Source organism: Denticeps clupeoides, chromosome 20 (assembly GCF_900700375.1).
Source record: "Denticeps clupeoides chromosome 20, fDenClu1.1, whole genome shotgun sequence".
Taxonomy (NCBI): Eukaryota; Metazoa; Chordata; class Actinopteri; order Clupeiformes; family Denticipitidae; genus Denticeps; species Denticeps clupeoides.
The window spans coordinates 2,167,667-2,183,771 of record NC_041726.1 but is presented as its reverse complement, the minus strand read 5'-3'; the positions used below and the strand labels follow the sequence as shown (position 1 = coordinate 2,183,771).

Below are 16,105 nucleotides of genomic sequence, written 5' to 3'. Positions count from 1 at the left end.
CAACAACCGGTACTTACACAACACAAATATTTGACTCCGGCATTTTTCATAGGTCTGCTGAAAGGATCCTTAATAACTGGTTAGTTCTTTGTGGCACTTTTCAGTTCACCCACCCAGCTACTGATTAACTCAGAATTTAAAACCCCTGGTTTTGTGAAAGCCCCTGAAATGAATTGCTTTGCTCAATGAAGTGTCAACCGGAGAGGGCCTTAAAACCTCCCCAGGCCCCTTCTCGGTCCTTACAACGCGTATTAGCATTAGAACAAGCCCTCTCCTAATTTCCCCACCACTTTCTACCGTGCATAACAATATATCTCCAGGCTCCCCGACCAGGGAACCTTAATCTGTGTGACTTTTTAAAAGGAAGACATAACATCGGGATTAATCATGAGCCGGCCCCATGGAGTTTTTCCATTCTGAATAATGGAGATTTTGCCACGGCGTTATATAAAAATCAGAATTAATCTGCAGCCAAAGGCACTTTGTCCCCAGGTTGCAATATATTAGTCGTTATTAATTCCTCTGGCTGAAAATGCAATAAAGGTGGGAATGCCTAGTTTTGTTGCATAACTAAAGCCTAAATAAATTATGATAAAGGTCGTGGCAAAATAAACGTTGCATTTGCATTTATATTAGCAACGTTTTTGAATTGAGTTGTTGCCTATTAAGACTTTGCGTCAAACTGAGCAGAGCAAGAAAAGAATATTTTTTTTTTGCATATGTGAAGACGTGTTTTGGGGGGTAACTCTGGGTGAATGGGGGGGGGGTCTACAGTACTTACAAGAGCTGTTTGGAAACAGCAACAAAGACTCTCCAGCCCTGCCCTTAACCCCGTTTTAATGAGCGTAACCTTAGAGGTTCCTTTGTAACGCCTCTATCGGACGGGCCTGCCCCCTAAGAGCTCCGGAGAGCAGGGGTGCTATAAAAGTGCTTCGGCTCTGTCCAGTCAAGCTTCAGACTGTCGTGGGAGAACGTGCAGACACCCGAGTGTTGTCCTCCCTCACCAGCAGGCTTTAATCTCCATCGAAATGCTATCAAGGTAAGTGAAGTCAGGTCTCTGTTGTCCGGTGTTGGACGTTTTTTTCTTCTTCTCCATATTAGCATTATTTGGGTTTTTTTTTTTATTTCTAATCTGATAAATACAAATTCTATGGGAATACCCGGGTGGTAGTAGCCTAGTGGGTAACACACTCACCTATGAACCAGAAGACCCAGGTTCAAACCCCACTTACTACCATAGTGTCCCTGAGCAAGACACTTAACCCTGAGTGTCTCCAGGGGGGGACTGTCCTTATAACTACTGATTGTAAGTCGTTCTGGATAAGGGTGTCTGGTAAATGCTGTAAAAAAAATGTAAATGTAAAATGAATAATTGTCCTTTAAATGTAAAAGAGGCATTTATCATAATGTCTTAGCCTGTGAATGAACAATTTACGATGGTAGCTGTCAATGATCCATCAAGTAAAATGCAGATTAATGAGCGGATTAAAGGGGTTTGCTTTAACAACGTTTGAATAACATGACAAATATTGCCAGAGGACGCCTAATGCAAACGTCTCTCTCTCTCTCTCTCTCTCTCTCTCTCTCTCTCTCTGCCTGTTTGCCCCCACAGGACTCTGATTTGCGCTTTGATATTTGCTGTAGCAGGTGTCCTTTCAGCACCCGTCCACGGTAAGCAGCAGTAAATCATCTCCGAGCACGGGCACAAGCCCGTCTTTATGTCTGCGAGATTAAGAGTCATATCTGCAAACATACCGCGCTGCCGACGTGATCTAAGGCAGCCCTTTCATGGTCCTACACCGTCGCTTCCAGTGTCGAACAATCCCTGGCTTTCAATGGGAAGGAGTTCTCGCTGCTTCGCTAAATGAGGGTGTAATCAGAACCCGGGTCTCTTCAAGAGGCACAATAGAGTTCTGTTCTCTGGTGCATGTAGGATTAGGCCTCTATAGGCGACCCTGTCGCTGCACTTTCTACAGATGCGCTTGGCTAACTTCTGTGTGTGCTTTTTTTTGTTGTTGCTTTGAACAGATGGGACTGATTCAGTGGGTAAGGATCTGATTTTTAAAGCCAATTTACAATCACGCATCACATACGATCATGTGTGAGATGAAATTTTTAAATAGAAGTAACGGATTTGTCTGTTCCTGCAGATAACGCAACGGCTGTCCATGGTAAGCAAGAGCAAATTTACCCTTCAGACTCAGCTCCTTCAGAGTCATGTATGATGCTATCAGTGTAATAACAGCGAGAAAAAGTGGGGTTTACCACTACAATATATGAAATGCACACATGTACATGTACGGAGTAAAGGCTGGCGTAGTCAACACGCCCAGCTTGATGAATGAGCATGATGATAAAACCTCTCTTCTCGCAGATCACAGTCATGGAGGCCACACTACAGACAGCCCCGACACTGGAGACTTGGGTAACAGCCTAGTGTACATTAAAAAACCGTCTACCACAATACTCCTGTCTGCACGTGCATTATGACATCAATGTGCCGCTCCACAGGAACCACAGACGGCGTAGACTCGACGGAGGAGACTGGAGGTAGGACATTCGAGATGGTGGTGATAAGATGACAAAGGAAGGAAGTAGGAGAGTGGATAATACGCTCTGCATGAATGCCCAACTGAGGTTGATGTTTAACTGTGATTTAGGTGCAGTGGACTCCTCCAGCGAAACCACTGAGAAACCAGGTAAGTGTTCAAAATACACACGCTTCAATGGAGATGCTGTCAATGAATATGATCTTTAACAATGCCTAAAGTCTCGTGACTTTACATAACCAGAGGTCCCAAGCAGAGATAAAATCGGATTTCTCAGATGTGTCAATATATGGACCACAGCCCATATATACATAATAAGGGTAAATAGATTCATGCACAAGTAAGGGGTTGGATCACATTTCTCAAGCCTCATTTCTATAGAGTTTTTGGTAAATGTTTGAGTACAAGGAAGGACATTCAACAATAGTGAGACTTATAATAGGTAACTGGATAACTAAATATCATAAAAGGGGCAGAAATTCTTTTAAGACACACAAAGACAGTGAAAAAAATAGCTATAAAGCCCCTCCCCAATACAAAAAAAAAACTAGGTTCCTCCCCCATGTCACATTGCATTTTATATTAATAATTGTTTTTACGGTTAAATATTTCTCTTTAGAAATAGTACGTATATGACCGGAGTAATTCTTAGTTAAGCAACTAAGAAGTTAAAGAAGTTAGTTAAACATTTTCTTCTAATTAAACAAATAACCCTGACTATACCTTCGTTCTATGTATTCATATTTATTTTACCAAATTCACAAATACATTCTCTAATTTATATTAATGCTTCTTAGTGTCAGTTTCAAATTGAATCTTATTTCTGTGCCTGTTTACAGACACAAGTGTGGAAGACACAACCAGCGATTCGGACTCGAAAGGTGTGTAGTAGAATTCCATTACGAAGAGGAATATGGACTGATGCACCAACACATGAAAGTGGGACTTTTGACTTGATGCTATGTGTTTTTCAGACGTTTCTGACAGTGACTCTGACAGCCAAGACTCAGACGTAAAAGGTAAGGCTGCAACTGGGCAACATTCACATTAAGAACAAAAAAAACAAAAAAACACACACGTTTTCTCGCCAGATGGAGAAGAATCTGATTCATCAAAGGAAAGCAAAGAGGCCAACAATTCAGGTAAAATATTCAAATGAAGGCGTCCATTTGTCCCACTTAATAGGAATGTGGCTTTGTCCGAGACACTGGGTTGGTTCCAAGATCTATTGTCTGACTTCTGTTTGCAGACAAAACTGAATCAAAATCTGATGAGGACACCAAAGAAAAACACGACTCGGGTTCGTATTCACAGCCATGAGTTTCAACTCAAACGGTGCACTGGCGACATGTGTACTGAGATGCATCAAGCATTACAAATAAACCCACATTACAAATAAACCCACTCCGAACAAAGCGTGTCCAAACGTCATACCAGATAAGTGTGAATTTTATTTTAAAGCAAGTAAATAGTTTGTGAGCCAGCAACAATTGTCACGCGAGAGCAACTCAACACTTTAGCTAGTTTACAACCAGTTATCATTGTTATATTCATCCCAGAAAATTAAAAATTTGTAACAAAAAATTCAGTTAACAGAACGGGCAAGTTGGCACTTTTGCTATGTTACCTTCTCACTCCATAGCTTCATAACAAACAGGAGTTTTTGTGTGTGTGTGTGTGTGTGTGTGTGTGTATATTTATATATATATATATATATATATATATATATATTTTTTTTTTTTTTTTTTTAATACATTACATTTCTGTAATGTAAAACAGCAGTTACTGAACCAGTTATATTAAAGCCAAACGATCATTTTTTAAATAATAAACAAGAATCTAAGCCCTTATCAGGGCTCTTAGTTTTTGTAAACTCAAAATCTATAGAAATCGAATGAGAATTGCTGGTGTCGTCGTCCTGTAAGTCGCTTTGGATAAAAGCATCTGCAAAATAAAGTAACGTAAAGTAAATAGTAAGAACTTTAAGTAGTCAACAACTTAGGTCGTTCCACTGTTCACATTTCAGGTCACCACATTAATCCAGTCCAGAGTCAACACAACACTTACAAAATGACAAGATGAGCTAAGTAGCTAAATAACACTAAATCGCAACGGCTGCAGAAATCTCTTATATTTTAGCATGATTGATTATATTTATGATTGGTTCTTTAACCACTTCTCCCCGAACATCTCGTCTCCATCAGTTTGAGAGGGTCATAAATGGTTGTGGAAGGTCTGGAAGTGGCAGAGAAGTGTTACGGTACCTCTGCTCATGGTCTACTGTGTCATCCCTCGTCACAGATTCTGACAAAGACAGCAGCGATGATTCCGATGACAAAGACTCCGACGAACAGCAGGACGCATCCAACAGTAAGGGCTCTCAAAGTGACGAAACTCCAAAGGAGGAAGACAAATCGGACTCAGACAGCAGCAGCAAAGAAACGTCCGCGGACAAGGACTCGGACAGCGATCAAGACTCATCAGACAAGAAAGACTCTGACAGTAAGGAGGACACCAGAGAAAAAGACAAAGATTCAGACAGCGACTCGTCTGACAAATCGGAGTCGGACTCTGACAGTAAGGAGAACGCCGCCGACCACTCAGACAGTGACAGCAAACAAGACTCGAGTGACAGCAAGGACAGCAAAGAGGACCACTCCGACTCTGACTCAGCAGACAAAGACACTTCCAGCGAACAGGACACCACGGACAGTAAGAGCAGTGAGGCCTCAGATGACAGAGATGACAAGAAGGACTCCGAAGACAGCTCAGACTCAGATAGCAAAGAGGACAAGGTGGACAACAGCAAAGACAAAGACGACAGCAGCAGTGACAAGGACAGCGACAGCAACAGCAAGCAAGACGCAGGAGACGAGCCGGACACCACCAGCGAGGAAGATTCAGCAGATAAAGACCACAAGGACAAAGAATCTGACAGTGACACAGAATCCAAGGACAGCGATGACAGTGATAGTGACAGTAAGGAGAAGAAAGAAGAAAAGGACAGCAAGGACGAAGACAGCGATGAGGACGACAACGCAAAAGGGGACAAATCAGAAAGCGATGAGGGAACCAACGCTGGTAGTCAGGAGGCGGGTGATGAGGGGGACAAGAGCAGCGAGGAAGGCGGGGACGGAAAGACTGCAGTGATGCAAGGAGACGGCACCCGAGCTGACAGTGAGGACAGCCATGACACGACTGAGGAGAACGATGGCAGTCAGAAGGACAGTGAGAGCCTGGAGAAGGACGCCGAAGGTACAGCTTGTTAAAACATAACAACGGACAACAATAAATATATTAAAATGGCAAACCACAATGTAAACAACAAAAATCTTTATATTTTGTACTCGCAGAAAGTCCAAGCGATTCAGCCGGAGACTCAGAGACCCCTGGTGCGTATCAGATTGTCACCGTGATCCGTCCCTTTGGCCAATTCGTTGGTGGGCGTCGCTAACTCACTCGTTCTCGCGTTCCTCCAACAGACTCAAAAGACTCAGCCGATGCAGATTCCAATGGTACCGTTTCAGAAGCACACGAGACGTTTCTTAACTAATCCCAATGATGAGTAGAGTTTTCTCATGAACGTCATGCGTTCCTTGCAGACACCAGCCACACAGAGGAGTCCGAGAGCACATCCGAGTCCATCTCAAAAGGTACCGCCAACTAACGCCCCTCGAAACCCTGTCAAACCTCGGTGACCGGGGCACACTTTAACGCACGTCTAACGTCTCTGTCTTCAGAGGACAGCACGGAGAAGAGCACCGAGACAGACTCCTCAGGTAAGGACGGGGTTAAGGAAGCGGACCCGTAATCAGGAGGTTGCCGGTTCGAATCCCCAAACCGCCACTGAGGTGCCACTGAGCAAAGCAGTTCTGGGGCGGCGGTGGCCTAGCGGTTAAGGAAGCGGCCCCGTAATCAGAAGGTTGCTGGTTCGAATCCCGATCCGCCAAGGTGCCACTGAGGTGCCACCGAGCAAAGCGCTGTCCCCACACACTGCTCCCCGGGCGCCTGTCATGGCCGCCCACTGCTCACTCAGGGTGATGGGTTAAATGCAGAGGACACATTTCACTGTGTGCTGTGATGCTGTGTATCACATGTGACAATCACTTCACTTTACTTCAATTTACTCTTTCCACAGAGATCAACCCGACCCCTGGGAGCGAGGACGTCTCTGACGGTAGGGAAGAGAACCACGCTCTTTCAAACACATCACCATTGACATTTAACGCCCTTATCCAGACGTGCTTCCATGTCACCATGGATGAAGTGATCAGTTCCGGTTCACTAGGACCCCCAACTATGAATAAAACATTTTTATTTGCTCTGTTGTACATTCTATGCATAAGTCAGACAATAAGAAGGTTACAAGTTCACCTAAATATTCTCTAAAGAGGATTTCTTTGCATTTTACGCAACTACGTAAAACACATATCACATAAAGATCCTGTCCGATGCTGTTTTGTCAGCTATCACTGCCGATACCACAGGACACGCAAATCTACCAGACGACACAACACACGGTACTGTATATTCCACACACAGGCCTGTCCATAATGGCATGCAATTTTATTTTTTTTTATTCATTTCCTTTTATTTTAAATCATTTTTTCCTTTACTTTCTCAGGTGCCGGTATCTTAACCCCAAATCAGGCTTCTTAGCATTCTGGTGTGGGCCAGAACGCTAAAGTGGAATCAGTTCCACAGGTATTAACAAGAATTCTAAATAGAAATATTCTACGTATAATTTCATGTCTGAAGTTTCTTGTTCTTTTTTTTTTTCTTTCTTTTTTTGCAGAAATGACAAAACACAAAGAAATTCAATGATGCAGGTGGAGTGACATTTTGGATGGAACGAGACGCATGAGACTTGACCTTGACTTCTTTTTAGCCCTCCCCTAAAATTTATGAACATGCCTTTTGTAGGGTAAAAATGTGCAAATTAAATTATTCTTCCCTGTACAAAAACAAAAAAAACGTGATTTACCCGCAATATTCAGTGTGATCAACATTGCGAAGTTTTAAATTTATTGGTCCATTTGTGCAATGCTTATTTAATTTGCAAAAAAAAAGTTATGCCCACACCTGAAGTCCTGTCTCCCAAATGTCCTTTTTCCTAATTTTTGTCTTGAACGGGTCTCTCTCCGTGGTTCTTTGGGGTGTCTTTAGATATGAGTCTCAAACGTGCAGGTTGTGGGGTTTCCTCTGTTCTATGCTTCTGCAACTCCGCTGCCTTAACGGCAGCACACTTTATGTCTGGCAGATAACAGCTCCTACACTCTTCACCAACTCTGGCTCTCGGATAAGCATTCGCGTGCTTAAAATGCTGTTATGGTTTTCTATAAGAACGAAGTGTACAGACGTTGCGTGGGACAGTTCTTCGAGTCGACTCTAACGAGGTTGTGACTAATTTTCTAGAGATGTAAGAGCAGAGCAGGAGAATTGCTGTAATAACAGAGATGTGTAGATATCAATAATGTAATTTTAATATGTACACAGGGAGCAAACTGAATAAAGAATAAAGTGGTCATGAAACAACAAGCTCGCACCGTTCTTTGACGTGCACGGGAAGAGGATGCATTGTCGTCGTGTCAAGTGCGTAAAAAAAAAGTCCTCTGCCGAATTCACTGGGCGGTGAGTGAGGTTGCCCACTATAATCATGAACACAACTATGACAATTTACCTATAAAAAAAAAATACAAATTTGAAAAAAGATGTATGAGTAAAATGGATATATTCCATACATTTTAACTGAGAATGACCAACTTTGCTAAAAGGTCAGAAGTGTGGACAGAGTGGCACCAGGAACATGCATTAACATGGAATTGCACAAGAGGGCCATCCTTCACCACAAACGGCTCAAGCAGTACGACACATCCGTTGTGTTACAGACCGTGTAACTACTAACTAAAGGAATAATCACAACGACAATAACACATAAGCAAGTGGAAACTTCACTTTTGTAGTCATTTCACACTTTTGAATACAGGATGCTGCCATAAACGAGTGCGCTGTTGGCCAGATGATGGCACTGTATGAAAAACATTTACATTTCGGTTCATAACTCATAAAATCACAGGTGTCTGAAAAAAAATCCCTTTACCAGGTCATGCAAAATATTTATGCCTGTTTTGTGCATCTGTTTTTCATAAGACTAGTCATCACGGCACATGAGTCCTAAGCTCAGCGCCATTGCTGAACTTTCGAGGTGTAACGGAAAAAAGGGGAAGCATGCATCATTTTTTTGGAGGTACACCTCTAGGGGGCACCGTAACATTTGTCCATTCAGTGCAAACTATTGTATGTTTCAGTCGAGTGTATTCAAAGTGAACGGTACTCCCACTGGGTGAGTTAATGGGTACGTTAAGCTAAACATTTCATCCATCTGAATCCAAATTTCCCCACTGTGCTTAGAAACAAGTGTTCTCAGTGGCAAATAGGTGTTATTTTTAGTAGGTGTTATCATTATCTGGTTTATATTCGCCTTCGGTTCCATACTGGTCAATGGTCTCTTGGCCAACAGTTGTGGTAATAATGGTAATAATGGTTGTACTTCAATTTCACTCACAACCCTAACAAATTCTAATTCCTCTTTTGCCTCTTGAATTATTTAAAGTCCCATTTTGAACCTCGTGAGAAATGCAGGAGCAGTGCAAATATGACTAGTCAAAATATTTTCCAAAGGCCTAAACGAGACATACAGTCCCTGACAAAAGTCTTGTCGCCTGTGTACAAATTGACCTCAAGTGCCGCTGAAATATTTCTAATCAATTTTTTTTTTTTTTTTACAAGAAATGGCTCATTTTATTCCCAACAGCTTTTGTAATAATGTTTCAGTGCAAAACGAACTGTCAAAAAGTATTCTAATATTCAAAACTTGATAAAGCCCATTGAGTCAATTTTTGCAAAGACATAATTGTTGTCGCCTTGTCATATGAGCTTCACCTGTGACTAATAATGGATCCATTAGGTCTCAGGTGTGTATAAAAATTCCAAATTCAAATTTTATTTGTCACATACATAGTCATAAACGGTATGATATGCAGTGAAATGCTTTTTGCGACTACTACAGACCACAGTATTGCAAATGTTGCAAGTATACAATGAACCAATATGCAAATATTGCAAACATAACCAAATATTACACTTTTACGTCTTTAACATAAAATATGTGTAACTGGTAGGGTGAAGGTGTGCAAATGGGTTACAGACAATGTTTAGAGAAAAGAGACATAAAAAAAGAGCAGCAAAGTAAAAAGCGCAGAGTAATTTTGTGCAAAGTAATTTTGTGCAAAGTGGTTTTGTGCAAAAGAGTCCGGAGTGATTGGAGGTGAAAGTGAAAGTGCTGGAGTTTTATGTACTGTTGTTGAGAGCTTGGACAGCCTGCGGGAAGAAGCTCCTCCTCATTCTCTCTGTGTTGGACTTCAGGGAGCGAAAGCGCTTCCCTGATCGCAACAGAGAGAAGAGTCCATTGTTGGGGTGGGTGAGGTCCTTCACTATCTTCCTGGCCCTGGTACAGCACCATTTGCTGTAGATAGATTGAAGGTCAGGGAGCTTGGTACGGATGATTCGATTGGCTGATTGAACCACCCTCTGTAGGGCTCGCCTGTCCTGCATGGTGCTGTTCCCGAACCAGGTTGAGATATTTCCCATCAGGATGCTCTATATGGTGCAGGAGTAGAAGTTCCTGAGCACCTTGGAGGGCAGTCTGAAGTCTCTCAGGCATCTGAGGTGGTGACAGGTCCTGCGTGATGGTAACACCGAGGCAACGGAAGCTGTCCACTCTCTCCACTGGGCTCCTGTTGATAACAGGGGTCTGGTAGGTCCTCTCCTGCTTTGTACTGAAGTCCACTATTAGCTCCTTTGTCTTGCTGACGTTCAGGTGGAGATTGTTCCTCTGGCACCAGTTCACCAGATTTCCAACCTCCTCCAGGTAGGCCGTCTCGTCGTTGTCAGAGATCAGGCCCACCACGTGGTGGTGGAGTTAGTAGTGGCTGTACAGTCGTATGTGTACAAGGAGTACAGCAGGGGGCTCAAAACACAGCCCTGGGGGGCTCCAGTGCTGAGGGTGATGGAGGCTGAGACATGTCCGCCCATCCTTACTGCCTGTGGTCTCCCGGTTAGGAAGTTGGAGATCCACTGACAGAGAGATGATCTGAGTCCCAGGTGCTCCAGCTTGGTGGTGAGTGTGGAAGGGATTATTGTGTTAAATGCTGAACTGTAGTCAATGAAAAGCATTTTAACATAATTTCCTTTCCGAGTGTCCAGGTGGGTGAGTGCTGTATGGAGGAGATGTGATATGGTGTCATCTGTGGATCAAAGGTCCATTGCATTGGCCGGGAATCGAACCCGGGTCAACTGCTTGGGAAGCAGCTAGACCTTCACATCAACTGCAACTAGACCTCTGCAAACATGCCTAACATTCACCCTGAGACTAAAGTGTTGATTATTAAGAGGCTGAAGACCAGATCCACTGCTGATGTGGCAGACACCTTCAATGTGTCTCAGCATCAAGTACAGAGGATAAAAAAAAAGATTTGAAGAGACTAGAGACGTTTTTGACAAGCCCATTTCAGGCAGACGCTTTGTTGGCTCAAAAATCCAAGGCCAGCCCATTTTCCACTGCAGCAGAGCTCCACGAGACCTGGTCACCTGAAGACCCTGTGTCAACCAGAACAGTTTGTCAGATTCGGTCTCGAAATGGCCTCCATGGTGGAATCAGTTCCCAGAAGCCACCACTTAACAAAAGACAATTGAAAAAAATGGCATTTGTCAAGACCCACAGCCTGCTAAAAGGATGGACGCTGGAAAAGTGGCAGAAGGTGGATTTTTCAGATGAATCTTCTGTATAATTACACCACAGTCACCGCAAACATTGCGGGAGACCTACTGGAGCCCACATGGATCCGAGATTCACCCAGAAAACTCATGGTCTGGGGTTACATCCAGTATGGGGGTGTGCGAGAGATCTGCAGGGTGGAAGGCAATATCAATAGTCTGAAATACCAAGAAATCTTAGCCACCGTTTATATTCCCCACCATAAAAGAGGCCAAATTCTGCAGCAGTATGGTGCTCCATCACATACTTCCATCTCCACATCAAAGTTCCTCAAGGCGAAGAAGATCAAGATGCTCCAGGATTGGCCAGCCCAGTCACCAGACATGAACATCATTGAGCATGTGTGGGGTAGGATGAAAGAGGAAGCATGGAAGACGGCATGGGTGGCATGCAAGACTGCTTTCTCTGCTATTCCTGATGACCTCATCAATAAATTGTATGAATCCGCGTCAAACCGCATGGATGCAGTCCTTCAACTCATGGAAGTCATACAAGATATTCAATTTGGATCACAGCACCACTACTTCATTTGCTGACATATATAGTAAATTGGTTCAATTTCTGTATAGGCGACGAAACTTTTGCCTCACCAAAATTTGACCTTTCTGTCTTGATTAAATGACAAATCATTTTTCAGTGCATCTTATTCATTTCAATGCATTAAACATCATTTGGCAGGGTTTTAGCTTTTCATATGAGCTATTTCTAACACCAATCGATTAATTAAAGTTCAGGTTAATAGCAGGTGTTTCTACAAAATAGATAAGCGACAAGACTTTTGTCAGGGACTGGATTTTTGAGGCCTGCACCTTTGTATTTCTTCTTTCATTCATGCAGTATGCTTAGCAAGAAATCCCACTCATCCTTGTCTCAATATTTAAATGTCTCTCTTTATGTTCACCATAGTAAAGAAATTAGATCTTCAGCGAAGGAAGCCGCATATTTGAACCTCCAGCTTAACACAAGAATGTATTATGTTACGTTTTAGGTGCACAATACCCAGAATGCTTGAATGTTGCGAGTTATCGCACGCATTCAATCTCCTCAGAGAAGATTTTTATCTCAGCGCCTATTTTTTTTTTTTCCATCCAAGTCACTTGACCCTCCCTCCAGCAGCTGAAAGAAAGAGCTGTTCTGAAGCTAATGTTTCCACGTGCACCCTGCGGAACCCCCGGAGCTTGGCTCTACCTTATGTTACAAATCAGCTCGGCCTGGTGGTCCAGTCGCCGTCCTTGAAGGGGGTGTGAGGAGAAGGAGGAGGAAGGAGGAGGTGGGATGCCGGACAAAAGCCACCAAACAGCTCCTACACAATGAGCCAGTGCCTGGCCAGGAAGAGGGTGACTCATTTCCATCCGTGAGCCAATGGGCAAACCATCGCTGGCCAGCTTGAGGAGGAGAAGAAAGAGCGGGTGGATGGAGAGGAGAGAAGGGGAAAGTTCTCCATCCAAATGGCCTAGGCACTGAAGCTTGACTCCCTCTATGCAGTGCATTTAGACCGCCCCACCCGACCCTTTCTTAGTTTGGGAGAAGGTGGGCCGGAAGGACCTGTGAAATCGGAAGAAATATTATACTTTAGTTTACGGCGTGAAAGGGCTTTTTAATGTCTGCACTGATATCTGTGAGAAGAGTGTTACCTTTTACAGAAAAACGAACAACTCACAGCTCTCACTTCAGCCCACCAAGCAGCCAAAGGCTGAATTCAGGGCCCATGTTTTTTAGCTGAAATCATACACCAAATCAGCCACGATGTTACAACCAGCTGCCCGATATCGAGTGGGTTCCCCTCATGGAAACCACAACGCTCTGGAACTGCCAAGATGCGGATGCTCTGAAGGTGTTCTGGAGGTATCTGGCACCAGCTGTTCTTGTGAGGTTGGGTTCCCGTCCAAGAAATGCTTGATCTAATTGCGACCTTGGGAATTTGTAGGGCAAGTCGACACCTCTTTATCATGGTCTTTAAAACATGAAGAGAATGTGGTGGTAGGTGTCAGGATATGAGGCTGCAGAACATTGCCCAGAAAAGTCACATGATCTACAAGGCAGCAGGATTTATTCCATTTCCGTGGCCTCATCACAGGGCTTAAGGAAGCGGCCTGTCATGGCCGCCCACTGCTCACCAAGGGTGACGGTTAAATACAGAGGACACGTTTCACTGTGTCACCGTGTGCTGTGCTGCAGTGTCTCACAATGACAATCGCTTCACGAATTCACTCCATGAATTTGCTAGCAATTCTTTAAGTTAACAACCATTTAGACACTATGGCAACTGCACATGACCTGAACTTTTGTGGAGTTGTCATGTTGACAAGGTTGAGAGTTCAACAAAGCTTGTCAATTATGTCTCCTTACCTGCTTCTGAGTTTTTAATGTTAATTACTATATCTTATTTTATTTTATTATAGAGTATCATGCATAGTTTTCAGACATTTACTCTGCATATCTACTGTATTACATTTACTGCATTTACCTTATCCAGAGCGCCTTACAGTCAGTAGTTACAGGGACAGTCCCCCCCTGGAGACACTCGGTGTTAAGTGTCCTGCTCAGGGACACGATGGTAGTAAGTGGGGTTTGAACCTGTGACTTTGTGGCCTTCTGGTTCACGGGCACGTGTGTTACCCACTAGGCTGCTTAATGGGTCCAGAATTGATCATGTAACGTGTATCTACTGTTGTGTTCTAGTAAGTATTTAGTAAAATTTGGTTTGTCATAACAGTGGCAACATGAGCTCACTTGCAAAATGACCTTTTAATTCACTCCAGTGTCCATCCAAAATCCATCCACACCGTGCCACAGTCCAGCCCTTCCTGCATATTACATTCTGCCCGGAGTGATTAATTACACAGCAGCCTGGGCAGTCGGGGCCCAATCCTATATCGCGTTTCCAAACAGAATGGCCCCTTCAGGGGGGGGGTCAAGGGTGGCTCGTGGCTCGAGAGCGGTAACGTGAGCCGGGCCCGGAGTCTGCATGGGAAAACGTGTGTGTGTGAGCGCTGACTCGCTTATCAACCATATAGTAAATCTACCTTAAGACACCATTGTGTGGGCTACAATGGCCAGAGTGTAGTGTGTAGAGCACACTGTGATTTGCTTGCCAACACACTACTCTCCTTGTACCACGGATAATAATAATAATAGTAGCTACTTATACTCACTTGATAATAATAATAACAACAGTAATACATGGTTGATACTATTTAATTGCCACTATTTACTATTAAATGTCGAAATGATGTTTCATTTTGTGTGTGTGTTGGCAATTTTCAGAAAATAGAGTTATGTAACAAGCTTCATATACGCATTTTTTTCACACGTGACAATAAAGAAGGTCAAAGGTCACAAGCTCAAATTTCAATTATTGAACTCGCTGACCCTTAGGGGTGAGTCTGATCAAGCCACCGCCATGGCTTTTTAATCTCGTCACCCAAGGTTGAATCCAAGAGCCGCTATGGTTTCACCACACAAACAGAAAGCCATTGTCCAGGGCCACAGAGGCCTGGAGCTACAGGGGGAGGTGTCGGACATAGATCTGGTTAAGAGGAATCTTGGCAAATCTCTTTTGGGATTCCATGACATGCAATAATGCAGTCTTTCTATATGTCCTTCCTTTCAACTTTTCAAGAATGTATTCGATTACAATGAAGGATGAGACTTCTGCTTTCGAAGAACAGCTCCTCCAATGACATTGTACTTTTTTTAATTAATTAGACAGAAAGGATATTTGTACATTTTTTAATTAAAATGACCTTAAATTCCTTCTGAACCGTAAAAAAGCACTACTTTCACAAATATATATAGATGTTGCATAAAACACTGAATGCCTGTTGTACATCAGCGCTAATTATTTCTGATATGAAAGACATCAATTTCATCCGAAGGAGCTTTTATTAAAGCAATAAGTCTCTGAGCCTGTAGATATTCATTACAGTGTGAAACAGAGAGGGCTTGTCTGCTACCAATGCGAATTCTACAAATTGGCAAGCTGAGCGGGAACGCAATCACCCTGCTCAGGGCCTGGGACTCGATAGCCGCCAGTGGGCCTGAATGAATTGCCTGTTGCAAACAGAAGCGGCCAGAAACAACTCCAATTAATACGGCCACGATTTACACCGAAAAATAAATCCCGCAACAGCATTGCTCATGTTCCACGCAGGGACAGAGACGGGCGGCTCGATGGAGATTTCGCGGAGCTGACAGGTCTGGGAAGGGAACAAGCAGAGCAATCTGTCTAAACTCGGCATCTTCTGGCAGGGAGGAACGGATCCCGGACGTTGGGCCTCGGTGCTTCCTGGCTGTCATCGGGCGGGATATGAGAATGGGGAGCAGCCTCGCGTTTCATTTCATAAGAAGGGTGCCTGTGCCCTCCTCTGGCAGAGCGGTTCAACTGTTGATGCGGGTCTGAAACTCCGGGAGCTTTTACACAGACTGACCGACACCAGCAAGTGACCGGAGCCACCCGGCCGCAGCAAAAAAGGATTTAATGACGAGCAACTGCAAAACGTACAATTTAAGTGCAAATGCTCGCTCGAATTGGTAATGAGTGAATTATCGACACGCTGTGGGTGTTGCTCTTTTGGCAGGGGCTGGGGCGAGCAGGACGGTCCTGCCCCTTCCAAAGATGGGGGGCCGGGAGACTATAAAGCATAAAGTGGTGCCCACTCAAGCATAAGGAAGTCCATCCCTGAGTGCCGCCGGCTCTATGTCTGCTTTTGAATTTCCC

At 43.8% G+C, this 16,105-nt stretch overlaps 1 protein-coding gene across 2 annotated transcripts; it reads left to right on the top strand.

Moving 5' to 3' along the window:
- Positions 1-938: 938 nt before the first annotated feature.
- Positions 939-8,087, top strand: stm (starmaker). 2 transcript variants are annotated; one of them, XM_028964777.1, is made up of 20 exons: positions 939-1,039; positions 1,613-1,671; positions 2,029-2,046; positions 2,151-2,171; positions 2,375-2,425; positions 2,512-2,550; positions 2,661-2,699; positions 3,389-3,430; positions 3,524-3,568; positions 3,641-3,691; positions 3,799-3,849; positions 4,851-5,804; positions 5,903-5,941; positions 6,032-6,064; positions 6,152-6,202; positions 6,290-6,328; positions 6,688-6,726; positions 7,016-7,069; positions 7,174-7,253; positions 7,345-8,087. In XM_028964777.1, the coding sequence occupies exons 1-19, from the start codon at positions 1,029-1,031 to the stop codon at positions 7,206-7,208; spliced, it is 1,671 nt and encodes a 556-aa protein (XP_028820610.1). In that variant the 5' UTR covers positions 939-1,028; the 3' UTR covers positions 7,209-7,253; positions 7,345-8,087. The 2 variants fall into 2 exon arrangements, with proteins under 2 accessions (XP_028820610.1, XP_028820611.1); XM_028964778.1 differs by lacking the exon at positions 2,029-2,046 and having other exon boundaries at positions 948-1,039.
- The last annotated feature ends 8,018 nt before the right edge of the window (positions 8,088-16,105 follow it).